The sequence below is a fragment of the Arachis hypogaea genome, chromosome 13 (assembly GCF_003086295.3).
Source record: "Arachis hypogaea cultivar Tifrunner chromosome 13, arahy.Tifrunner.gnm2.J5K5, whole genome shotgun sequence".
NCBI classification, from domain to species: Eukaryota; Viridiplantae; Streptophyta; class Magnoliopsida; order Fabales; family Fabaceae; genus Arachis; species Arachis hypogaea.
This window is the reverse complement of record NC_092048.1, coordinates 135,780,087-135,807,936: the sequence shown is the minus strand read 5'-3', so window position 1 is coordinate 135,807,936 and position 27,850 is coordinate 135,780,087. Positions and strand designations below refer to the sequence as shown.

Below are 27,850 nucleotides of genomic sequence, written 5' to 3'. Positions count from 1 at the left end.
CAGATACATAGACGATGTCCCAAGGTCAACCACCTCCTCTTTGCTGATGATTCCATCTTATTCTGTAAGGCTAATCCTAAAGCATGTTCAAATATCCTGCATTTATTGAATTCTTATGAAAGCATCAGTGGCCAGAGGGTAAATCTTAATAAATCTGTTGTATTCTTTAGCCACAACACTCCATCCACTACTCGTACACTACTGGCTAACTCTATGAATATTAATCATATTGGGCTCAGGATAAATACCTTGGTTTGCCTTCTACAGTCTCTAAATCGAAAAAGGCTTCTTTTAGTATGATCAAAGAAAAGGTTCGGAAAAGAATCCAAGGGTGGAAGCGCAATCTTCTATCGTCAGGTGGTAGACACGTATTGCTTAAGGCAATGGGATAAGCTATTCCTATTTATACATTGTCTTGCTTCAAGTTGCCTGATGGTTTAATCTCAGAAATTCACTCTCTACTTTCTCAGTTCTGGTGGGGACAAAAAGGTTCTGAAAGGCGGATGGCTTGGATTAGCTGGGACACTATGACTTGCCCACGAAAAGAAGGAGGCCTTGGATTTAAAGATCTCAGAATCCAAAATCTGGCGCTTTTAGGCAAATAATTTTGGCGACTTGTAACACAGCCTACTTCCTTATTGTCCAAAATCCTAAGAGGTAAATACTTTAGCAATGGTAATGCTATAACGGCAGAAATTGGAGTCTTACCTTCTTGGGGATGGAGGAGTATACTGGAAGGCCGAAAGATTGTTGAAAAAGGTCTTAATTGGGCTGTGGGTACTGGAGAGAATATCCGAACCTTTGAGGATCCTTGGCTGCCTCCTCCGTATCCTTTAATGATTTCTGACATGCCAAATAGACAAGCTATTGCTGAGTTGGTTCCAAGAGTTAAAGATCTAATTACTGAAGATAGGAATTGGAATCAGAATCTTATTCAAGAATTATTTCCCCAAGACGTTGCAAACAGGATTTTGTCAGTTAAAATTCAGCAGAGTAGGGACAAATTGCAATGGGATTTGAACAAATCCAAACAATATGATACAACTTCAGGTTACAGAATTGGCTATTTATTTTACCATCCGCCTCTGGAGCTTTGCCCTAATTATATGCAACAGAAAATGCCGTGGATTGATCTATGGAAGTTGAACTTGCCTCACAAAATTAAGCTATTTATCTGGAAAGCTCTCCATGGCCGGCTCCCGGTGCTTGCTCAGATTCATCACCGCATCCCATCTATATCACCAATATGCCTCTGCTGTCATGAAGCCACCGAAACAGTCACTCATTGTTTGATCGATTGCTCTAGAATTAAAGATGTATGGTCTCAGAGTTATCTTCGTGACTGTCTTCCCCCTCAGAGTCCTAATGACTTTTGGACATGGTGGATTGCATCAACAGAGATGCTTAACCTGTTGAAGAATGATGACCGTAATCCTCAATTGCTTGCCATCATTTGCTGGAACTGCTGGAAAGCTCGCAACCAGTTGATTTTTGAAGGTTCTACTTCAATGCCGTCTGCCATTCTAGCAAGCTCTGTCAAGTTGCTTCGTGAAATCCAAAGAACTCCCAGTTTAGGTCGTCATCTCCATGAGGCAAGCTCTTAATTGCATTCAATTTGATTTATCATTCTTTCTTTTTTTCGTTTTTCGACCTTGCACCGTTGGATGAATACATTCAGTGTAGTGTTTTTGGAAAATCCCCACCTTTCATTATGCTGTCCTGCTTTTGGACATCTTTGTATTTCATTTTTCAATAATTAATGAAATATAACCTACTATCTTTGGAAAAAAAAGTCTATCGTATAAATTAAAATAATTAATTTTCAAGTTTATTATTTAAAAATATAATTATATATTAGTTTAAAAAAATTTACATTGATAATTATGAAATTAACTTAGAGTGAGAAAGATAAAAAAAATAAAAAAAGAGAAATAGAGAAAAAAATAGAAAGAAAAAACTCATTAATTTTGAAAAAAAAAATCATCTTATATGACATATTTTAATTATCAAATTAGTAATACAATAAAATTATATTTTAATTTTAATTTAATTACAAATAAAATTTAAGCTACAATTTATAATTAATCATTAATAATGATATATAAAAAAATTAAATAAGAGAATAAAAAATAAAATTTCTTAATTCTAAAAAAATATTACAATAAAAAAATGACTTATAAAATATTTTAATTATAAAATTAATAATATATAATAAATAATAGATTCAAATTGACCAAGTACTTCAAGCCTATACACTGCTAGCTACAACTATACTATAAATTTGATTAAATTCTGCCTCTGATCGCGAATTAAACAGTTTTTGAAGCAAAGATATATCAAACCCGATTGCCATTATATATTTGTAAGAAAAATATTGTAAACTATACAAGTTTTGGTGCACAACACCGATACACCATTCTAACAAAAAGCACAACTTAAGATCTCGGCGTCATTGCACCAGCAAATGTAACAATTGATGTTGTTACCAATTACCATTTACAGAAAAGAAGAATTTGTCAGGCCATCCATGAGGCTCACTATTCAGAAAAAACCTACCACCAGGAACCATGCAAGCAAGGAATATTAGAAGCCCGACAACAGCATGGTTGCGATTCGGTCATGTTAAGATTAAATAACCAAAACTTTTTCTCTGCTTCAAAGCTGAAGAATCCACCCAGGTAGTGCAGCACAACAAATCAACAAAGGTTGCCTTGCCCTACCTTCAAACTCTCAAATTGTGCTCTCGAAAGAAACTTGGAATTGCGCAAGATGCCTGGGTTTTGGATTGGATGAAGAAGCAAGACCCTGAAGTAACTTCACTACATCCAAAGTGTCGTCAAGAAAATACTTCGCCTTGCTCGGCTTCCTACCTACAGTGCAGGCAAAAATCTCTGGAGTCGCCGGTAATGACGGGCAGGATACTGACCTTAAAATGGTCTCAAACATGTCTTCATCAGACCTATCATCGCCAATGCACATAACAAAATCCGGTGGATTACCACCATTAAACATGGTTGATATAACCTTTTCGGCTACCAAACCTTTGCTTATTCCCTGCAGTGAGGATAGTAAAACATTGAAGTTAGTTCCAGATTCCTGCACAATTTAAACACAAGACCATAGGGAAGTAATTTCAAGAAAACATTACCTGTGGCTTAACTTCAACAATATGCTGGCCTCTCGTAACAACTGCTGGTTCATTTGCAAGTACACTTTCCAAGTGATCCAACAATTCCTTGGCTTGGCAGGAACCAAAATCCGGGTCTGCATCTTGATGATGCCACACCAAAGCACTTTCCTTAATTTCAATGCTGGAACCATCAGTTGCCTCTGTATACAACTGCATGACAGGTTCTGCTATGTTTTTCCAGTCAAGGTCTGCAGACAAGTGACTGCATTCCCATTCAGAATCTCTATTCCACCTGCATGCATTAAGAAGAACATATTAGTGGTTTAGCTTTTATTTATTTTGCATTTCAATTCTTCTGAAATGGGGTTCAAAAGGTTCCCAATATCTGTAAGATTAAAATGATCCACCTTAAAAAGTAACCATGCTCAGCAGCAAGTCCCAGCAATTGGCATGAACTGAACCAATCACTCAGAGAATCTCTTCCCCTCCCACTAACAATGAAAACAATGTTCTTGGGATCACTAGACAGAGCGTTTAGCACAGATATGACTTCCGGGCTGGGGACTTTATTTATAGAAGAGTGCGGTACAACAGTACCATCATAATCAAGAAAGATGGCCCTTCTATTGGTTCGCTTGTAAGCTGAAACAACATGATCAATAGACAACTTCCTAAATCCAGGAGAAAGAGAAACAACTCTAAACCCTAGACCCAAGCCAATTCCCCAGCACCTTTTGGTGTAATGATCTTTGCAGGCTCTCTCCAAATCCTGCATAAAGCTGCGTGCCCAATATGCTACATCATGAGAACTGACATACCGATAGTGTTTCTCATGGCGCAATTGCTTCTCAGAATCATTCATTGTAAGGGCCAAGCTCAGAGCGTCAGCAACAGCATCAATGTCCCAGGGATTGACCCTGATAGCCCCACTAAGAGAAGGTGAACAACCAATGAACTCAGACACAACAAGCATGCTTGTTCGAGGAGAATCAACTTTCCTACCCAATGCTTCATCTAGTTTAGCAGTTTGTTGCCTGCAGACAAGATATTTGTATGGGACTAGGTTCATGCCATCCCTTACTGCATTTACAATGCAACATTCAGCTACAGCATAATAAGCACTCTTCTCAAATCGAGGAACATGGCGGTCAATGAGTTTGACAGGCTGATATTCCTCTGAACCATAGGTATCATTAATCCTCTGGGCAATTAAATATGTTTCCTTCTTTGCTTCCTGAACATCCTTCCCTAAACCCCTTGCAGGATTTACAATTTGAACAAGGACAACTTTGCCCTGCATATCTGGATTCTCCTGCAGCAGATGCTCCACAGCTAGAAGTTTCAAACTGATGCCTTTAAAAATATCCATATCATCAACACCAACAATCACCTTCTTACCCTCAAACTCTTCCTGAATCTCTTTTAGTTTAGCAGATGTAGAAGGAAGATTTAATACAGATTCAAGCCTACCCATGTGAATGCCAACCGGCAAAATTTTGATAAATATAGTACGGCCAAAGTAATCAAGTCCTATATGTCCTCGCTTAGATTCATAGTCCAGACCTAGCATTCTGCTGCAGCAAGAAAGGAAGTGGCGTGCATAATCAAATGTATGAAAACCAATTAAATCAGCATTCAGAAGTCCCCTCAAAATTTCATCCCTTACAGGTAAAGTTCGATAAATTTCAGATGAAGGAAAAGGACTGTGCAAGAAGAATCCAAGTTTAACTCGATTATATCTCTTCCTCAAGAAAGTAGGCAAAACCATCAGGTGATAATCATGAACCCAGACAAAATCATCATCAGGATTGATTATTTCCATAACCTTGTCGGCAAATATTTTGTTTGCACAAACATAAGCCTGCCATAGTATGCGGTCAAAGCGATCACCATGATCGGGGCACACTGGTAGCATATAATGAAAGAGAGGCCAAAGCTGCTGCTTGCAAAACCCAAGATAGAACTTTTTCTGGAGATCATGGGATAGAAAGGTAGGTACACAATTGAAGTCATCCAGTAATCTCTGGGCAACTTCTTCCTGCTCACTGGCATCTATATCAACCTTAAGTGAACCCACATAAATTACCTCCGAATCAGAAGAAAAACCATCTTTCAATTGTAGTAAAATTGAATCCTCATCCCAACTGAAGCACCACTTAGAATTTTCTGCATCTCTTTTAGCATGCAATGGCAGCATGTTTGCGACAATGATCTTCCGCTCCCGGCAACCAGAGGAGCTTACATCTGAATCCCCATCATTAGCACCACAACTATCAAGGTCGGAGATAATTCCAGGAACAGTCATAATCCTTGGAAGAACTCTTGGGGTGCGAGGAATATCCAGCAAATCTCCTCCAGAAGCTAAGTCAAAGAGATTAGCATATGATCTTGATGCCATGGCCAGTCAAGGAGTACCTTTCTTTTATGTCCTTCTCTCCTATCAAATCATAACTAAAATAATAAATAAATAAATTACTTCTTTCTAGGGTCCTAAGAGAAAAACAAGAGGCAAAGAAGCACACAAGTAAGTATTCTAGTGATCCAAACATGATAATGCCCAAAACAATTACTACAAAATACAATCCTCAGGGCATTCATGTACACTGTAATGATATAACTTCATGTAGATGAAGAAACATCCTCACTTTGCAAGTTTACCAGTTAGCTAGTTTTCATCTTTACCACTGACAGTCACTATTACCAGACAACCACTGTGGTTCAATTTTGTTCATGAAATATCCATTCACTCTAACAGCACATCTCAACTCTTAAAACGATCACATAAGAAAGAGAAGATGAATTTAAAAATGATAACATCGTTTGTTCTTATCCATATGCACACACCACCTCCATGAATAAAATTCTATTTCCCCCATAAATTAATTGTGTATAGAAATCATCTTTGCGACATTAACTCCACGGTTAAGAAAAATAAAACTAGTATAATTTTCAGCAGCCACAACCAAGGAGTTCAATCCACAAAATATAAAACCAACATAATCTGCCTTCACAGTTTAAAATACGTGTGAAACAGAGAATAATGATAAACAACCATTCATTTCACATGATCTCAAATATATGATAACCACCTTTCACAAAATACATAATGGTCTAAAAATCTCAATCCAAATCAAATCAAAAGAATCAATCAATTTATCATCTTCCCGTCTAGACCATTCTGCAAAAAAAATGTCACAAAACAGTGAACTTCAATGGATCACCAAAAAAGAGCACAAAAAGTTGAAAAACAAGATAAATAACTTGATCATGTGATGTGTATCCCAAAACCAGCACACACACAAAATAGCAGATTGGGGTTCAAAACGGTTAGATCCTTAAACGACGAAAAACACCGAATCAGCCGTTAGCACTTAGCAGTTCGAGATTCACAACCAGATTCAACCTAATAATCACCACGTTAATACGAGTAACTTCACTTCAAACGACGCCGTTTTAACATCAACAACGATTCACACTGCATTTAACAACCAAGCAAGCAAGCAAGCAAAAGCAGAAGACGCAAACCCACTGAACCGGTAAACGATCAGCACCGTTTCGTTCCGGAGACGAAAATAACAAAACACACACAACAGAAAACCGTGTAACTGCCTAAACTTCACAGAACCATCACACCACTCACACACAAATAAATAAATAATTCAACACACAGATAGGAACGGATCACAGAAAGCAAAATCAAATTCCAAGTAAATAAATAAATAAATAAAAATGGAGATAGAGTCAGAAGTCAAGTGTTCAGGACTCCGAGTCGAACCTTTCCGGCGATGGTGATGAAAAAGAAAGTTAGAGGCTGCGTTTTAGAGAGAGAGAGAGAGAGAGAGAGAGAGAGAGAGAGTCAGTGTTTGGAGAAAGGAAGAAAAAACGAGAACGGAAACTCTCGTAAGAGAGAGAGAGAGAGAGAGAGAGAGAGTTTTTATAATTTTTTTTTATATTGCATGGGTCACTGTAAAATAAGGAACTCGATGAGTGGATGGATAGAGTTTTTCTTTCTTTAATTTTTCTTTTCAAATTTTTTATTTAAAAACATTTTGTGTCTGATTGACAAGTTGGATAGAAATATGAACGGATAGGCTGCATGTGTGTCCATTTAGCAGCAAACTTCAACTGCAGTTTGCTTTTCTAACCATGGTTCACAATTCATCCGCTTTTACTGTTTTACCCTTTTCTTCTGAAAAATAAATATGCCATGAGTTATTATTTTTAAAATGTTATATTTTTTCAGTTGAATTTTTATATTATTTTTAATTTTATAATTAAGTTTTTTTAGTATAAAAAATATTAAAATTAATTGATTTTTTTTTACAAATTGAATATATTTATAATTAAAAATTTAATTAGACTTTTTACTGTAAATATTTTGAAAAAATATTCTGTTAATTTTTATATTTTAATATAAAAAAATCTAATTATAAAATTAAAATAATATAAAAATTTAATTAAAAATATATAAAAATCTAATTAAAAATTTAATAAAATTACAGAGACTAATAAATAATTAAATCTTTTACAAATACTAATTTGAAATAAGGTTTTATTATTTATTTATATATATATAACAATAATTAATTCTTTTTTATTTGATTCTTACTTTGTAATAGTTAAATATAATTTTTTTTCTCCATAACTATAGTTTATTGTGTTTTAAATATGCATGTTAAGATATTTTAAAATTGTTATTACAATGAGAATCAATTTATCTGTTATAATGTAACTTTCAATGGCCAGATTATAACTTTTCCGCTCCAATTAAATTATGATATTTCCATAACACAAAAGCCTAAAAGTGGTCACGGCGTATTACATTCTTTTTAAAGCAGCTTATATTATATTCTTTTTATATTAAAACATGTGTGTGTTTGGGTGTTTTAATTAAGGCAAGTGGGTTCCTTATCACCAAATGTAGTTGAAGTTGAATTATCTTATCCTCAGTTTTCAAGTACATCCAGCACATTTCATTTTGTCAGACCAAGCACCTATGACCTAACTATTCTCACGCTTATACAAGGACTTTTACTCTTTAATAATGGATATGGATATATATATTAAACACACACTTTCTCTCTATAAGTTTAATAATTTATATTTTTTTAGACAAACCCTGAAGGACTAATAGCCCTTAGTCAATGATTAACCAATATTACACTCAATTTTTTATAGAGGATTGGTAGGAGCAACAGATTTTGTAAATTGTAGCTATTAATTAGTTATTAATAATATATTTAATAGTATGAGATTTTATTTAATAGTAAAAAATTATTATTTTTATTTTGTTGATTAAGTGCTGGCTAGATTTTAACAAATTTACTGGCTCTAAATTTTTTCTTTTTTATATTCTACATATTTTTTTTTTACTCATCTAAATTAGTAATGATTTGTATCATTTTTTTCTATATCTCTATATTTCTCTTAATTTTTTTGCAGTGATTGAAATTATATTTTTAAAATAAATTAATATATTATTTTAATTTTTAATATTTAGATTAAATTTTAATTTAATTTTTAATATTTTAAATATCTAATTTATGTCTTAAAAATTTTAAATAAATTTAATATTATCTTACCACTAAATTTAATACTAATAATTAACAAAATGAGTGATATAAACATTAATAATATTACTAATTAAATTATATGTTTTATATATATTAAAAAAATATAACCAAAATTTTTTTGTGACATTTATTTTTTTAATTATTTTTTTACAAAATTTTAAATTTTAATAATAATTATGTATTAGAGATAAAAATAATATTTTATTTATATAATAACTGTGTAATCTATTTTCTTCCTTAGATATTTCTGGCTTTCTGCCCTATACAGCATGTGTTGGTCCTATTAATTATTGATTATTGTGGATTCCTCCTACTTAAATAATTGTCTAATCATCGGGGTCACGTTCGTCCAACTTGCACATAATGGTGTTAGTTTCTAATTGCTCCCTTCTTTTTATAAAATAAATAAATTTAAACCAAACAAATACACTTGAAAATTTTTGTATATTATAACTACGTCTAGTTATAAAATATTATTGTTTTCACACACGATGTGAATGACCTTTCGAAGTAATTCCGATTCTTGAACACATGAAAAGCCTTGGGCTACTTTCATAGTACTAGCAATTATCAATGAATAAAAACGTTAAATGTGACCCTTCATGGCTAAGATGCCTGAAGAATGTTAACAACTAACAAACCCTTTTCTATTTTAGTTAAACAATCTTTTATCATCATAAATCAAGATCACAACAACTAATCCTTATTAATTGTTGTAATTCCATTCCTATATAATAATAAAAAAATTTGGCAAAAATTGTTGCTTTAGGTGTAAGAGTGGAAATGTACTAGAATAATTTCACTCTTAATAATAAATTTATTAGTCTAAACTTATCCTATAATTTATTATAGACTATTTATTATTGAGTATTAGATTGGACCGGTTGATAAATCTAATTTAGTATAAAATATGTTAAAAAATTTAATAATTTCTAAAAGTAATAAAATAAAATAAAAAATATTAAATATATTTAATTAAACTATTTCATGAATTTGAGTCTAACCTGTTAAAAAAAATTAAGTTTTTAAAATAATTAAAACTTATTTTTTGTCAGTCCAAAACAAACCCAGAGCAATTTGGATAGGGTTTTTTCACCCGCACTCATGTGGCTCTTGACACTGCCTGCATGAAATGCATGCTGATTTAACAATGCAGCTGTATACTACTAGATACAGATAGATAGAGAGTATTAATTAATATGGTCCAATTATGGCTGCTGAAGATGGATAAGAGATTGATCCAAGTACTTTTTACCCAAAATATTCATTATTTCATACCAAAGTCATCATCACCATTCACCACCCATACTCATTGTTCATCAATGAAAGTCACATGTCACAGCCTATTTTAATTATTTATGGGTTTAGATAAGGCCTTTGATTTTTTTTTTAATTTTAGTTTAAACAAAAAAATCAAAACAAAAATACCTATTCTAAATAAAAAATGATGATTTGCTGAAAAACATCACTAGTCTTAGATCAAATCACATGATTAAGATTATTTATAGCTTTATATCTAATTATTTAATCTGTTATCTTATTTACTTTTTTAATTATCTAATCAAATTATACATACTAAAATCTTGAAAAAAAATTCTTAAATCTTGTTAATTAAGTCAACAACTTTAGACGTATACCTACCACTAAAATCATGTAAAAAGTACAGAATATTTAAACAATCTGTTTCACATACACCCTTGATTTGAAATAATAGAACTTAATTATATTATAAAAATATAACCCCAAACTTAATTAGCTCTATAGCCGTATATGCCTAAAAGCCTAACACATCCAAATTAAATGACCAATGACAAAGGCAAGTAGGCAACCCAATTCATTATGAAAGATTTTTAGCATAGACAATAATTTATCATGTTATAGTAATGGCCTAATAGGATTCAAATAGCTTTTTTTTTTTAACAACAAAATTAGAATCAAAATAAATTTATATTTTATATTAATTTAATTTTTATGCACTATTTTCGATAAATAAATTTTACTTATACATTTCATTATATATTATAATATTAATAAAAATAATTATTTTTTATATTTGATACATAAATAATTATTGAAAATAATATAAATAAATAATTGTGTAAAATATTTTATATTTTCAATACATAAAAAATAAACTCATTTTATATAAACATAAACATGTCTGGCAAATTTAAACCTACACCTAAGTAAATGAAAATTCGGTAATTGATTTGCCAATATACCGATTATTGTTGTTTTAAATAACTAGTGTATTTAATACTTAATAATTCATCATTTTATTTATTAAATAAATGTGTGTAATAATAAAAATATCATATTAATTAAATGATAAGTGTTTTACATGCTAAATTGGGAGATTTTTAGCACAATTTTCAAAAGATTATATATAGTGTATAGTTATATCATATACTATCTTAACAACTCATAATTCAGTGATTTTGTTCCCTTAAAATGACAAACAAACAAATATTTGTCCCTTATAAAAAGCAGATGAATAAAAGTTACTTTTTTCCAAATAAATATACTATCTTTACCCCCAAAAAAATATAACCTTCTTGTAAGGGCACTTGTGGTAATTATGTACAAATAAAACAGAAAAGGGTTTAATGAATGGAGGAATGAATGAAGTGATGAGCTGGTAGCAAGTAAATGACAGCTAGCTAGTTAGCCTAGGGTGAAAAAAAAATAATAATAAAATAAAAAAGGAAAGAAAATAAACGAAGACAAGGGGGTTGCAATTGGTAATTACAATGCTGGAAGCTCTTGGAACGAGGGGAAAAAAAGAAGAGCTTGCTCCCTTTATTTTTTTTATTCTTGTATATAGTATAAAAATAAATTTTTTATATTGATTTATTACAATAATTATTTAATAAAAAATTATAAAATAAATAATTATAAAGTGACTTTGAGTAATTTTGTTTATACTATAAAAAAATTTTGAGTGTTGGGTCATGGAGAGGCTGAGTCAGCTCCAACACACGCCATTTCCTAGCTGGCATTTGTGGATAAGTTCAGGCCACACGCCTCCTACCCTACACACTTTTTCCCATTTTTATTTTCACCTACCTTCTTTCCTCTCTTCTTTTTAAAAGAAAATTAAGAACAGAAATTCCCAACGGATATTGGAATAAGTTGGACACCATTTTTTTAAAAAGAATTTAATAATTTTAAAAAAAATGTACAAAATGAAAATAATTATACGTTTGAATATCTCATTTAATTTTTTAATTTATCAATTATATTTAAATAAAATAAAATAAAAATATTATTTATTCGTTTATTATATGAAAAAATTAAGAAAAAATTAAAAAATATATAAATTATAATTTCTCAAAAAAATTATTTTTTTAATACTTATATTTTTATTATTAAAAATTTAACAAATACACTAAAAAATAAAAAAATATTAAAAAAGAATTATTTTATCGATTTAATTGTGTCCAAACAAGTACATTAATTTTAATATTTTTGTTATTATTTAATCAGTATAAATATTTTTAATAATTTTTAATAAATAAATTTTATTATATATATAAATTTTGAAAAATGAGTATAAACTATATTGATTCATGTCTATAAAATTCTAATAAATATAAGTATAAACTATATAATTTTTATGTACAAAATATCTGTAAATATAGATATAAATTATTATTAATAAAATACTAACAAAATATGATAATAATTACTAGTCATATAACATTGTTCAAATAAAAAAATCAATTATATTAGCCGCAAATTGTTTGGGATAATTGACATTCCGCTAATATTTGGTTTGATGTTATTTGCATCAAGAAGCTAATTGTCCTATGTTCACTTCATAGAGAAGGATTGTTTTAGAGTAATAATATAGTGGAAAAAAGTTGGGTGGAGAGTAAAAAATCATTCATTTAAAATAAAAAATATATTGAAAAAATAAAAGCATCATATATAATGCATTTTTTTAAGAATTTAGTTACAATTCGGTTAATTTCACTCCTTACTAAAAAATATTCCCATGTTTTAAATATGATTTCTTTTGTGACTTAAATAATTAGGTAGCTCTTTTAGGTGGAACTACCAAATTATAGTTTTCCTTTCTCCTGTGTAGATAATATGTACCCATTAATCCATTAATAATGCCCAATATCCTAACTTCTGGATCATCTTATTTTAATCCCTTTTATAGTTAAAGGAAATGTCACCAATTGATTGATTACCTTACTACAAACATGCAAGTAGCTATTGTGCACCAAAGTGCCGATTTTAATGCATTGGCATTCTATCCAAACAAAACCACAATAAGTGGCAAAGTGTCCATTCTCATAAATTTAAAGAATTTAATTAAGTCATTTATTAACAAGACATAAAAAATATAATTTTTTGTGAAATTAAAAAAATAAATTAAATACATAAAATATAAAATTATAATAAGATTTAAATTGTAAATTATCATATTTAGTACAAATTTTATAAAATTGATCAACTTATTTAATAATAATATTATAAATTATAAAATTAAATTAAAATTTTAGCTACCATGTTATTAAAGTTATTATTAGTGAAAATTTTTTTAATTTTTCACAAATATAATTATATATACATTAAAAATGTTGAGCTTTTTAACTTTGAATTTAGTTATCTTGTGCTTTAAGACACATTTTAGGAGGATAATAATAAAAAGAATTTTACTAATATGTATCTCAAAGGTACGTGATAAGTTTATTATTAATAAAAATTTTAAAATATTTTTATTTAATAAATATAAAATAAATATATTAAAGCTTTAAATTTTTTATATTTTTAATAAAAAAGTTTTAATTTTATAATTTTAACATGTGTCTTAAATGTACAAAATAGATAAATTTTAATAAAAAATATTATATTTTGTATGTATTTAATGTACTAAAAATATAAAAAATATATATTTAATACATTTTAATAAAAAGTTTATAATATTTTTAAAATATATTCTTATTTAAACACATGTTAACAAGATCCTTAACTTATTTAAATTTTTTTATTAAGACTTTAATAATTATATTCGAAACATTTATTAGCAAAATTGTAAATTTAATTAACTTCTATGGTTAATATTTAAATTCGCCTTTGAAAATTTATTTATTTTTTAAATTAATCCTTTAAAATTAAATTATTTATATTAGTCCCTAAAACATATCACGTTAAATAAATCCTTCTATTAAAAATATCGATTAGACAATAATGTGTCATATTAAATAACATATAATATGATGATATAGCATGTTAATAGTCTATGTCATAAAACGATTGGTTAATGTTTTACGTCAATAACATTTGACATGTCACTTGTCATTTTAAAATTTAACATATCATAGTTTTATATAAAATCAAATTATTTTCTCAAGTATACACATGAATCATTTTTAAATTTAAAAAATAAAAATAATTCATATGTATCTTTTAGAACTAATTTAACTTTATATAAATTTATGTCATATTACTGATATAATACATCAACCAATTATTTTATGACACATAATATTAATTTGTAATATTATCATATTATGTGTCACTAAATGTGACATGTTATCTGATAAAAAATTGACTTATGATATATCTTTTGAGATTAATACGACTAATTTAATTTTGTAGGAACCAAATTAAAAGAGTAAATATCTTATCTTATCTTTGTTCATTTTTACGGAAGATAAGGCGCCCCTTGTAGAAAATAAAACGGCTTTCAACCTTTTTATGTTATGACAATATGATTTATCTATTAAAAAATCTGATAAATAATAATAAAAATTAGTTTTGTGGGGGTTTTATTTGTAATTTATGTGAGTTTTAAAATTTCATAAACTATTAATAAGTTTATTTTTAAAGAATTTTTTCACCAGTAGTGGTTAAGTGGAAAAAGACCATTGTCGAATGATGTCGCAGAAAAAAATAATTATAATACAAAGACTTAAAAAAAAGTATCGAATAAGAAATAAAATAATATAATATTAATATTGATGATGATATTTGTATTAATGATAATGATAATAGAAGAAATAACGATGATGATAAAATATGATTGCATAATATATAAAAATAGTAGAGGTAAAAGTGATAATGATAAAAATAAAAAAAGTAGTGATAGTAATAATTATAACTAGTTATATTGTTAAAAATAATTTTGTAAAAATTTAAAATTTTTACAAATTATAAATAAAATTCTCATAAAACTAATTTATATTATTATTTCACGAATAGTTTAACAAAAAAATCATACTATTTTAAAATAAAAAAAATAAAAAATTAAAGTAATATTTTTTAGATAAAAGATATCTTATTTTTCATAAAATTAGACAAAAACCAAACTAAATCTTTACTTTTTACAAAAATTTCTCGAATATAAATTTAAATATTAATCCTTTATCTATATACTTTGTTAGACATATAACAACATATATAAATAAAAGTTAGGAGCTCATATTTTAGCATACTTACAGAAAAGAGAACAGATACACGAACCATCTTGCGAGAAAGGGCATGATAGCTAATGCTGGATTTTAATTTATTAATCTTCTTTTTAGTACCCTTAGTTTGATAATCGATGATGGTTGTAGAGAAGTTAGCTTAATCCGAAACATAGTTGTTTAGTTTTTTGTTTTTTTGTTGTTTTTTTTTTTTTTTTGGGGCCTAGGTCTCGTTTTTCTATCCAATAAAAAATATTAATCCTTAATTCTTATATATCGATGGCGTCACGGTAATTAAGAGCAACATGGAGCCTATTGTGTCAAAATAATTTCCCTGAGGTTCACCAAACTTACTAATTTCCTAACATTATTATAAGTAAAAATAAAAAATAAATAAAAACAGGGCGTTCACTTTTAGCGCATTCATACTTTCGTTATAGCCTAGGCACTTACCCCATTTTCCTCGTCACACCAAGTCTACTTCATCCAGCGAACCCACGCGCCGTGTCTTTACGTGCTCACGCGCATCACCATCAAACACGAGCCCAAGCGAGTGGGGCCCAGTCACCATCAAACCCAACCCACGTGGCCAGCACGTGATATGAATGCCTTCATGCATCTCAATTTGATATTCTTTCTCATGATTGACAATGAAATATAGAAGAATTATAACCAACGAAAAATATAAAATCTAAGAAATATATATAGATTTTTTTCCTGTTTAAATGTTTGCAGTTGAGCCAAACTTAATGGTTAATTTTTTCCATTTTTAAAGTTTTTTTATTTAAATTTTATCTATTTTTATCTTTTATTATCTTTGAATTTAAACTTTTGATAAAACAAAAAGTACGAGAATAATTTATGTTTAAGTTATGTAATAGATTTAAATATATTACTAGAAAATATTAAATATAAGTTGAAAAAATAATTAAAAAATTACATTTTCAATATATAAGAATTTAATTTTAATATGCTAATAATATAAAAAATTTATAAAATTATCTAACTATATTTATAGTTTGGAATATTCTCGAATTTATATTCGTTGAGACTAGAGGATTGTCCGATTTAGCTTAGCTCAAATAGGGCATATCGAGTAAGGACTACTTCTTTGCATAAGGAATATGGTGAAGATAGAGGTATTGATGTTATAAGGTTTTTAACTCAAATGAATCTTTGTTTGATAAGAAAGTGACGATGCTAGTTAGAAATATGAGTTTTGATCTTAGACATTTTCGTTACAACCTGTTTATCTATTTAGATATTGAGAGAAAATTTAAGTGGGAGCCTTCACCCAACGGTACTTTTAAGGTCAACTGTGATGTTAATGTTCTTTATGGAGTGCAGTGAGTTGGTTTTGATTGTATTTTAAGAGATGATAGAGGGAGATGAATATTGAACCATTCAGGTGCTTTTTCTTTCTGGTTTATTTATCGTTGTGAGCTGCTAATATCTTAGTAGGAACTTATGTTAATTTGAAAAACCTAATGCACTTAGTGTTATTTGTGAGACGAACTCATTTGATATTTATTTTATGTTGAGTTTTATAACCAACCATAAAACAAATGAGGAAAAAGATATTATGTTACAACTCCAAAATCTTTTGTTTAAAGACTGAGAAGTTCGATTTCATCTGATTCGAAAGAAGTTAATAGTATTGTTAATTAATTGGCTAAATCTGAAACAAAAAATGAATTGGCTCATATTTTATAAATAAAGTCTTATATAAATTTGGAATAAATTCTAATACAAAAAAGCTATTAATTCTAGCAAATTTGATTTGGTTTATGTTTTGTTTTTTGGTCTTTTAATCTTTGAGACATAAAAAAAGATAATAACTTTGTAAATAATAAATTTAAAAATTTATTATTTTAGTAATATAATAATATACGATTAACCATTTATCTAAAATACTTTTATACTAAATTCTTAAAATTTTGAATAGATAAAACGTTAAAATTGAGATAATTCACACTACTTGACCAAGTGCTGCCTAAAACTTTAAAAATAACAAAGTTAGATTAGGCGCCTTAAATATCAATCCACTATAAATTTATAAAACATTATTGACAATATCCTGTTTTTAATATAGCAATTGTGAAAAATATTGGCTATTATTAAGTAATAATATGTCATAAATTTAATTTTGATATAATATTAATAAAAATAATTTTATATGCATATTTAAGGGTTAAGTATTTTTTTGTCCTTAAGATTTGGGGTGAACATCAAATTCGTCTCCAACCTTTTTTTGTTATTAAAATCATTATCAGCATTACTAAACGTTTTAAAATCATCATTTTCATAAAAACTAATAATACTTTAACAATTTTGCCCTTAAAACAAAAATTTAAAACCTTTTTTTTGTTAGTTCTCTCTGTCTCCCTGCATCTTCATCATCTCTCTCTCTATCTTTCTCTCTCTCCACCACCCCCCACTATCACCATTATCACCACCACCAATTATCCTTAACTATTTCCACTTGAATCTCTTACCTAACACAACCCAACACTCAACACAAAACCACGGGTTTAGGGATGCGATGGAAAGTACAACAAGGAAGAAAGCTGCTGGTGCTCCCAATGGCTCACCGGAGAGAGAGAGAGAGAGAGAGAGAGAGGATATTGCAGTGTTCGCCGCTGTTGCTGCTGGTTCATCGCGGTTGCCGCTGGTTCATCGCTTCTGCCATTGAAGCCTATCAAGTGTGGGTGTTATTCCAGTAATACCAAATTCTGCTTGAGACGACGCCGGTATTCGAAGTTATCAAACTCTTCCAGACTCAATCGAACTAATTCCACTGCCGTTTAGCCATTTGTGATTCTCATTTCAAAATTAAATTGCTGTTGTCATTTGTTGTTGTTGTTTAGATGAGAGGGTGGCTGAGAGTGTGATGGATGAAGAGTTATGATTGGTGTTAGAGTTAAAGGTAGTGTGTGGTATGGTAGTGATAGTGTTAGAGATGAGAAAGAGAAAGAGAGAAAAAGATGTGTTGATACAGGGGACATAGAGTTAGTGGTAAGGGTGGGGGAGAGGGATTTTTTGTTTTTGTTTTAAGGACAAAATCATCAAAGCATTATTATTTTTTATGAAAATGTTAATTTTAAAACATTTAATAATGTTGAGGATAATTTTAATAATAAAAAAAAGTTAAAGATAAATTTTATTTTCACCCGAGACCTTAAAAAAAATATTTAACCCTATATTCAATTATAAGATTACATTCATAAAAATAATTATTTTTTATATTATATTTATAAATAATTATTTAAATAAATATAACATAGATAATTATATAAAATATTTTATATTATTAATACATTAAAATTAAACTCATATCTAATCAAGGGCGCATGTACATACAAGTAAAGGGGGCAATGCCCCCAAAATTTTAGTTTTTATTTTAAAAAAAAATTAGTTTGATCCCCTCCCTTTCTTTATTTCCCAGCCCCTGTCCCTCTCTTTTTGTTCTATCTTTTTCAACCCCCTTTTAATTCATACAAAAAAAAAATCCAACTCAATAGCCTATTCTCTATCCTTTTTTTTATTTTCCAATTCCTATCCTTTTTTATTTCCCAAGGTCAGTTTCTCCATCCCCTTTTTTTATTTTCCAATTTCCAGCATACAACCAGTCTCTCCCTCTTCCCCTTCTCGCTTTGGCTTTTTAAAATTGTAGGTAACAACTTTTTTTATTTTTTTTCTTTATCTCTTTAATCTTCTTATCTTTTACAATTTTACCTCTTTGACTCTTATTTTTTTATCTTTTTACAGATTAAAAAAAAAAGATAATAGTTTAACAAGTGATTTTTTACTCTTCTTTCTCAAAAGGTTCTATTTTTATTTTTTTTATATATTTAGTTATTTACTTAATTAGTTAATTTATTATTATTTGTTAATTAAGTTTATATTATTATATGTTAGTTTGTATATTTAGTTTTTTTATTAGTTAACTATTTAAATTTAATTACAATTTTATATTATTTATAATTTTACTAGAATGTTAGTATTATTGTTCTGAATTTTAATATTTTTATTTTAAATTGAAATATAATTTTTATATTTTATAAAGATTTAGATTGTAATTTATACTTTTTGCTAAATATATTTTTAATTATATGAACTTATTTGGCCATTTAAATTATGAGTAAGTTCAAAACCATTGATACATTTTTTTAAAGAAAATATCAAGAGAATGAAGATGCTTCTACTATTACTACTCCAATACTTGAGGGTTCATCAAATTTCATTACTTCAAGTTCTTCATTGAATAGTTCAAAGCGTCCACGACTTCTTCCAAATCAACTGGATGTTTTTCGTTTGGAAAGAGATCCTGGAATGCGACCAATGATTTGGAAGTTTCCTCCAAATAAAAGAGATGAAATTCGTCGGGCTTATATTAAAGTTGGGCCAAATCAACCAATTCTTGATAATTATCTATTTTCTGGTGATAAAAGTTATCGTCGCTTTCAAGCTTCATGGTTTAAATTGTTCCCATCTTGGTTAGAATATCCTATAGAAGATGATGCTATATATTATTTTCCGTGCTTTCTTTTTGCTAAGGAACCTTCAATCAATACGGGTTCAAATGCTTTTATTGATAATGGTTTCAAGAATTGGAAGAAAGTAAATAATGGAAAAGAATGTGCTCTTTTGAATCACATTGGCAAAGGTCTTAACTCATTCCATCATAAGGCGCTGAAATCATGTGATGATTTGATGAAACAATCACAACATATTGACAGACTTCTTCATAAGCAAACATCATAAGAGATTGAAAAGAATCGAATTCGACTAGGAGCATCTATAGATTGCATTAGATGGTTGACATTTTAAGGTTGTGCATACAGAGAACATGATGAAAGCCAAAGTTCAAGTAACAGAGGTAACTTTCTGGAAATGTTGAAATTTTTGGAATCTTATAATGAAAAAGTGAAAAAGAATGTTTTGGAAAATGCTCCAAAAAATGCTAAGTATACTTCAAATGATGTCCAAAAAGAAATTCTACATATTCTTGCTACTAAGGTGAGAAATTCAATTAGAGAAGAGATTGGAGATGTCAAATTTTGTATTATTGTTGATGAAGCTAGAGATGAATCTAAAAAGGAGCAAATAGCCATTGTTTTGAGATTTGTTACTTTAGATAGTTTTGTTAAAGAGAGATTCTTTGATCTTGTGCATGTCACTGATACTTGTGCAACAACTTTAAAGAAAGAATTGATTTCTGTCCTTTCTCATTATAATCTCCAAGTTGAAAATATTAGGGGTCAAGGGTATGATGGTGCTAGCAACATGTTGGGTGAGTGGAATGGTTTGCAAGTTTTGTTTCTTAAAGATTCTCCACAAGCATACTATGTACATTGTTTTGCTCATAGGTTACAATTAGCATTGGTAGAAGCTTCAAGAGAGGTACTTCAAATTCATGAATTTTTTACTCACTTAAACTCTATTGTCACTATTGTTAGTGCTTCTTCAAAAAGACATGATCAATTACAAGAAGCTCAAACAATTGAAAATGCAAACTTGGTTGCTCAAAATGAATTAGAAACAGGCAAAAGTGTGAATCAAATAAGCACTTTACAAAGAGTTGGGGATACTCGATGGAGCTCTCACTTTAATTCTATTTGCAGTTTGGTAAAAATGTTTACTGCTACCAATATTGTTCTCAATAATATCATTCAAGACGGGACAACTTATGCACAAAGAGGTGAGGCTTATGGTGTTAGTAAAATATTATTGTCATTTGAATTTATTTTCACTTTGCACTTGATGAAAGAGATTATGGGAATCACTAATGTTCTTTGCCAAGCACTGCAACAACAATCTCAAGATATTCTTAATGCAATGCATATTGTTTCTACATCAAAGCTACTTCTTCAACAATTAAGAGATGGTAGATGGTGCAATTTTCTTGCAAATGTTAAAGATTTTTGTGAAAAACATGAAATTGAAGTCCCTAATATGAGTGCACAATATGTTTTTGAAAGAGGTCGATCTCGTCAACCAATTGTGACAGTTGAGCATCATTATCGAATAGATGTATTCTTGGCAACAATTGACTCTTAAATACAAGAGTTGAATAGTAGATTTAATGAGCAAACAATAGAGCTTTTGACTTTGAGTTGTGCTTTGGATCCTAAGGACAATTTCAAATCATTTAATATTGAAGAAATTAGCAAGTTAGCAGAGAAGTTTTATCCCCTTGACTTTCCTTCTAATGAGCTAAATATTTTGAAATCTCAATTGCAACATTATCAGCATGATATACCAAATCATTTGAAAGGCATTGGTACACTTTCTGAATTGTGCAACAAGTTGCAAGAAACGGGAAAATCAAGAACTTATCACATGGTTGATAGATTAATACGTCTTGTTTTGACTCTACCAGTGTCTACAGCAACAACAGAAAGAGCTTTTTCAACAATGAAAATTGTTAAGATAAGACTCCAAAGTAAGATGGTTGATGAATTTCTTGCAGACAATTTGGTCATCTATATAGAAAAAAATTAGCAGCTATTTTCGACACAAACTCAATTATAGATGATTTTGAAAATAGAAAAAAAAATGTCGAATAGCCTTTTCATGATACAAAACTGTAAGTAGTAATTTTTATATATTATTGTCTTACTTTGATTGAGATTATATATATATTTTTTTAATTTTATCAATAGAAATAGTAATATAAAATATAACACCGCCCCCCTAAATAGTTAGCATATCTCTGTCCCTATATCTAATATATGAAATGTATAACAAAGTATTCTGATAAATAAATGAAATAAAGTACTAGATAAATATTATCTTGTGCTGAAGCAATATTATTATATAAAGAAAATGTACGAAAATAGTTAATATTAATTATATTTTATTATAAAATTAATTTTTAATTATTATTTTTAAAATTTAATATATAAAATTTAATATTTAAGTTTTAAAATTTTATATTTAAAATTTAGAATTTATTTTTTTTAAAAAATTAACTAATGTTAATAGGAGAAATTAATTTATCTGCTTCAACTCATATATAAAATAAATATTGGAAAAAATATATTTTATATTATTAAATTTTATTAAAAATTTAAAAAATACTCATAAATTTTATTTTGTTTTAATTTTATTTTAAAAAATTTTATTTATATAAAATTAATTTAGTAATAACTTTTAAGATAAATAAGACAAAAATAAAGTTTTGTCATTAATTCTTAATTACTAAATATTACAGTTAAACTCATCTTAAATTTTAAAAAAATTTAGTGCTAAAAAATATATTTGATATAAATAAAAATTTAAAATAAAATTAAAATAAAATTTTAGATATTCTAAAATATTTTTGATAAAGTTTAGAAAAAAATATATTATATATAAAAATATTTAAAGAAAACTAAAAAATGTGGGACCCGTCTTATCCGGTCGCCGCGTTTGGTGGAAATGACGGTTAGAGGGAAGTGCTTTTGTTTCTCTGGGCTGATGTTTATCCACAAAAATAAATGTAAGACTCGAAATTACGGAAATGACATCTTCAATTGCCTCTGTAAATGTCAAACATACTTAATACCTGGGAGTGAATTTTTGGAAAAAAAAAATGGAATGCTGTTAAGTGTTTAATTTTAACTCTTCATTATTTTTTTAATTTAATTTTGATTTTATTTATAAAATTAAAGATGAGAAATTATATTTTATTCTCTCAAGTATATCTTTTATTAGAAAGGATTCATTTTCCTTAATACTTATAGAAATTTTTTTTATGAATAGAATGTATTTATGTAATTTTATGAATAAGAGACACTACTCTTAACTTTAAAAAAGGTTGCTATTCCAAAAATGGATTGTATCCTAAAACAACCTAACTCCTCAAGTAAACCTTTTTTTTTATCTAATAATTTTGAATTTTAAGACGGATAAAATGTCCAATGAAAATTAATCTCTACTCAACACTTGAACTGTAGGATATGAATTATGATAGCATATATAGCTCAACAAAAAGTTTGAAATATTTGTCCCATTGACTTTTTTTTTTTTGGTTGGCTTGCACAAATTCAGAACTACAAAAATTTGAAAGGGACAGGTAGAGGAGAAGGAGCCATTGCCTTTTGCATTTGAACAATAGAAAACACTGTTGTTTTGATAGATCATTAATTATTTTGTCCATTTTAGATAACGTTGAAATTGTTAATTAATGGAGTGACATGTGATCTGAGTATAGCTAAGTGGAAAATAGATATGGCGGCCAAAGCCAAATCTTTCTACTTTCTAGCTAGTTTCCATGCCACTTTTCTACTTGTGGTGTTCACATTATTCTCATTAATTATGATATCTGAAAACGATATAAATCTTATTATTTTTATTTACTTAAAAAAAAAATAATTATTTTATCAAAATTGATTCACTCTAAATGATGAAGATACTATATATAGTCGCATGTAGTGGAATCATGTTGATAATTATTTCACAAGTCACAGTATGTTTTTATATTTATATTTAGTACGAATTTTGTTGGATCTAGATTTGCTAGTTTTAGTATTCAACGAAGGCTAGAGGCTAAGAAATTTATTTGATATTATTTATTTTTTGGTTGTCCCGTTTTTAACTCTTTACTTAATAGTTAATAGTATTTCTTTACTTTTTTTTTTCTTGATAGAAAAGACATTGTTTGCTGAAGAATAGTTATGTGTAGGTTTTGAACATTGGACCCGATGTTAATAGAAGAATTTGATTGGCTTTATAATGTTCGATATGATTTGATTATTTGATACGAATATTTACAAGGAAGGCAAATAAATTAATCAGTATGGTAAGCATATGCTAGTTTATTAACTTAACTAGTGCATGTTCTTTTATTAAAATTTAAATAAAAAATATCTATAGTAATTATTATTATAAATATTTATAATTTAAAAATATTAAAAATAATTAATATTTATTTTAATTAATTTATATTTGTTGAATGATCATTTCATTTGTCTGCTTAAACAAGTATTTGGAGTTTGAATTTGGTATTGTGTGTACAACAATCCATTAGTTAGTGACAGACCTTTAATAAATAGAGTATCAATATGTGGTAGATTATTCATCGATTTGCCGAGTTAAAAAATCCATAGAAAAACATTATATTTGTCTTTAAAATAGATTAATTTTTCATTAATAGTAATATTTATGGACTTTTGTCTTTATTAAAATTTACTTGAGATAATTTTATTTGTTGGTATCATATTCATTCTTGAAATCAAAATAATATGATCAATATTGTTTACTTGTTAAAACTTCACATTTTACGAAATAATTTTAAATTTTCAAATTCATAAACTTATATCATTACAAAAGTTATTAGATCGATTAATATTTCTTGGTAAAGTGGTGTATTGAAACACCAATATTAGTTAGCGTGAAGAGAAACTAATAATAACTTTTGTTATTAAATATATAATTTATTTTATTAAAAAATAAATTAATATTTTCTAAACTTGTAAATATATTTTCTTCTAATTTCTTACACTATTTTATTTGATAATATTTACCATTAAAAAATAGCAAATAACCATACTATCCTACAATATATATAATATACAAAGTAATTTCTTATCTTGAAATTAATTCTGGTTAGTGAGATAAAATTTATTTTTTTTTATTTTCTTACTCAAATTTAAATTTAGAATGGATTAACAACTCATTCTTTTTTAATTTCAATTAAAAAATAAATTGGTTAAATACAAAATATTCAGTATTTAATAAATTCAATCATTTAAATTTTAATTACCAAAAATTGGGTTAAAAATTAATTATAAAATTAATAATCAATAATATATATTATATTAGTACGTAATAATAATATCCAATGTACTGATTATTCATTTTTTTGACAGAATTAATGTATAATCTATTGAGGATTGATTTATTATCCAAAATTTTTTCATAAACTTTGTAATATGTGAAAATAGTGATCTTTTTTTTATTCTTATTTAAGAAAACTTTCATAATTTTTTAATTATATAATTAACTTAATCAATAACCTTTATTATTACTTTTAAACTAAAAAATATATCAATTTATACTATTTATATATTTTTTACTACTAATAAATAAATAAGTATTTATACTGTTATACTTATTGTCCTAGATGATGATTTAAGTTATTTAATTTATATGTTAAATAATATTTTATATGTTAAATTTATTAAATATTAAAATAAAATAATTATTCAATAAATTATATAAATAGTCATTACAGAAAAAAAATTATATATCATATATAATAATCCTTAATATATATAGTGTCATGCATATATTAAGATTATCTATTTTAATTATGTGAGTGATTATTGTTATTTTCACTTTTTTGTTACATTGAAAAATAATATTTAAAACTAAAAAAAAGATAATTAATTTTTGAAATTTGAATTAAAAAATGTCTTGTAAATATATCTAACTTTTACATATACCAAGTGTTATAATATTAAATAGTATGGTATTTGCTATAACAATGACTCAAAATATCAATCCAGGATATATTTGGACCTAGAAAGACATCAATGCAAGCAAGATCAACTAAAATTTATTGTTAGGGTTCCAAATCCGACTTAGGTTCATTACTTTAAAGGCCCAATGCAGATGAAGTCCACGTATTTCCTCTTAAATCGGTTCAGATTGGATCTCCATTGCTAGTTAGATATGGTAACGAGTACTCAGGAGAGCGTGAGAAGCCCAATTTCCATCCCTTACTCCTATTTAAAAAAAATGCTCCTATTCTTTCTCCGTCATTACAAGTTCCTGTTTAATTACCCCTTAAGGAACGCATATCTCCTCGAGTATCTACGAATATTCTTTGAAAACTTTTGACATAATATAATAATCATAAGATAATCATTTCAATATAATTCAACACAATTTATAACGTATTCGTTATGAAAAATAACATTTCAAAAGGAGAAAACATAAAAACATATTTCAACATAATAACATAACATAATTTGTTAGGACGATACCGAACGACGTAGTGACAGACTTGAGAAGCAAAAAAAGTGAGTTAGAGAGACAGAGGATCGAAGTTGAGAATGAGTCTGGAAGAAAAAGAAAGAATTCGAATTGGAAACAGAAATTAGGATTACTAAATTCAAGGAATGAATTTATGTATATATAAATTGGAATAAATTAATAATTTTATATTCGTGTATATTTAATAGGTTCCATGAGATAGGTACTTGTGTCCATGTCCCCTTTAGGGATGGCAAACGGGAAAGCCCGTCTTATCTCGCCAAAATCCCGTCATCTCGTGGGGTAGCCCGCCCCGCGCCGCCCCGCCTAATAAGGCGGTTCTGAATTTTTCTTCCGCCCCGTCTAATGTAGGCTAGCGAGTTAGCGGGATCTCTTTTTTTTTATAAACCATTAAATATTAAATAATATATATAATTTCACAATAATTTCAATAAATTTATAATTTCTAAAAACATAAAAAATTATCATTTTTAAATTCACACACATTAAAGTATTTATAATTATAAATATATAATAAACATAATTATAACCCAAATCTTTTGAAACAAAATAACAAAACCAACATTGTCCAAAGTAAAACAAATATTGTCCAAAATATATAATTAAACATCTTCAAGTTTATAATCAATCAAACATAAAGTATAATCCAAAATATAACTTAGAACATGTTCAATTATCATTTTCATCCTCTTGTAGATCAATAACATCATAGATAATTGTAAAAAAATGGCCCTGACAAAATAAAAGCTTGGCCCAACAGGAAAGCCTGTCCCGCCCCGCCCCGCCGAATCCCACCAAAGCCCATGGATTAGGCAGTGCGGGGTAGGCGGGCTTTTTAAGTTTGGCGGTCTCAAATTTTCAGCCCAACTTGCCTTTTTGCCGGGTTATGCGGGCCAACCTGATAAGTTTTGGCACGTTTGCCACCCCTAGTCCCCATCCATTTTTGCGTGGCAGGTCGTGAAGATTTTATGAGTCTCCATTTAGCCCCAAAACGCAAGTAATCCCTGCAAATATCCATTTCGACTATTTTGTGATCATCCCTGTTGTTAGCATTCATTGGTTCGTGACGTGGAGCTATTCTAGCCACTCAATAAATTATCAGATAATCAAAGGTTAGGTTATATCATTTTTATAAAGTCACATGTATCTTTGTTATGACAATATTAATAAAAGATAAATTGATAAACACTAAACTATTGTTTGGATATAAGATAGAAAATAAGATGACAAAAAAATAAAAAGAAAAAAAGAAAGAAAAGAAAATGAAAAGAAAAGCATATTTTTTTTGTATGTTGTTTAGATGAAAAAAAAATGAATGAAAAGAAATTAAAGAAAAATTTTTTTTTGCTTGGATGAAAGAGAAAGTAAGAAGAGAAAAAATTATGATAGAGTAAAATTATATTAATGTTTTTATATATTATATATAAATTACAATTCAAATAGTAACTCTGTATTTTTTATTCATGTTTACACTTCTGCATTAGTTTTTTTTGCAACTTTAAAGAGAAAAAAAATTCATGAGCTCTACATAAATTTTTATGTTTTTTATTCAAATTTTTTATTGATCCAAACAATGAAAAATGATTTTTTTCATCCATTTTCTTCTCTAGTATTTTATTTTTCTACAAATTCTTCTAATCCAAACAATGCATAAATAAGTCACATTTTTCATATATATAATAATAACTAATATCACATATTAGGTTAATTTACGTTGATAAACCAAAGCCACCTGAAAATTA

General features: G+C 28.0%; 2 protein-coding genes across 6 annotated transcripts; one reads left to right on the top strand and one right to left on the bottom strand.

Annotated features, from left to right (window-relative positions):
• Positions 1-2,334: 2,334 nt before the first annotated feature.
• Positions 2,335-7,209, bottom strand: LOC112791815 (probable alpha,alpha-trehalose-phosphate synthase [UDP-forming] 9). Of its 5 annotated transcripts, XM_072212732.1 has the most exons (5): positions 6,906-7,088; positions 6,220-6,308; positions 3,538-5,567; positions 3,149-3,422; positions 2,335-3,054 (listed from the first exon to the last, which is right to left on the bottom strand). In XM_072212732.1, the coding sequence occupies exons 3-5, from the start codon at positions 5,526-5,528 to the stop codon at positions 2,731-2,733; spliced, it is 2,589 nt and encodes an 862-aa protein (XP_072068833.1). In that variant the 5' UTR covers positions 5,529-5,567; positions 6,220-6,308; positions 6,906-7,088; the 3' UTR covers positions 2,335-2,730. The 5 variants fall into 5 exon arrangements, with proteins under 5 accessions (XP_072068833.1, XP_025690577.1, XP_025690579.1 ...); XM_025834792.3 differs by lacking the exon at positions 6,220-6,308 and having other exon boundaries at positions 6,906-7,209; XM_025834794.3 differs by lacking the exon at positions 6,220-6,308 and having other exon boundaries at positions 3,538-5,581; positions 6,906-7,096.
• Positions 7,210-20,018: 12,809 nt separating this feature from the next.
• LOC112783047 (uncharacterized) lies at positions 20,019-21,185 on the top strand. The gene has a single exon (XM_025825785.2). The coding sequence runs from the start codon at positions 20,019-20,021 to the stop codon at positions 21,183-21,185; it is 1,167 nt and encodes a 388-aa protein (XP_025681570.2).
• Positions 21,186-27,850: the final 6,665 nt, after the last annotated feature.

Excerpts from the sequence above, each read along its gene's own strand:
- LOC112791815 (XM_025834792.3), bottom strand. The coding sequence starts at position 5,528 with ATGGCATCAAGATCATATGCTAATCTCTTTGACTTAGCTTCTGGAGGA. Across the intron at positions 3,423-3,537 it reads GAGCATGGTTACTTTTTAAG|GTGGAATAGAGATTCTGAAT; the intron begins GTGGATCATTTT and ends TAATGCATGCAG. Across the intron at positions 3,055-3,148 it reads TTGTTGAAGTTAAGCCACAG|GGAATAAGCAAAGGTTTGGT; the intron begins GTAATGTTTTCT and ends TCCTCACTGCAG.
- LOC112783047 (XM_025825785.2), top strand. The coding sequence starts at position 20,019 with ATGTTGAAATTTTTGGAATCTTATAATGAAAAAGTGAAAAAGAATGTT.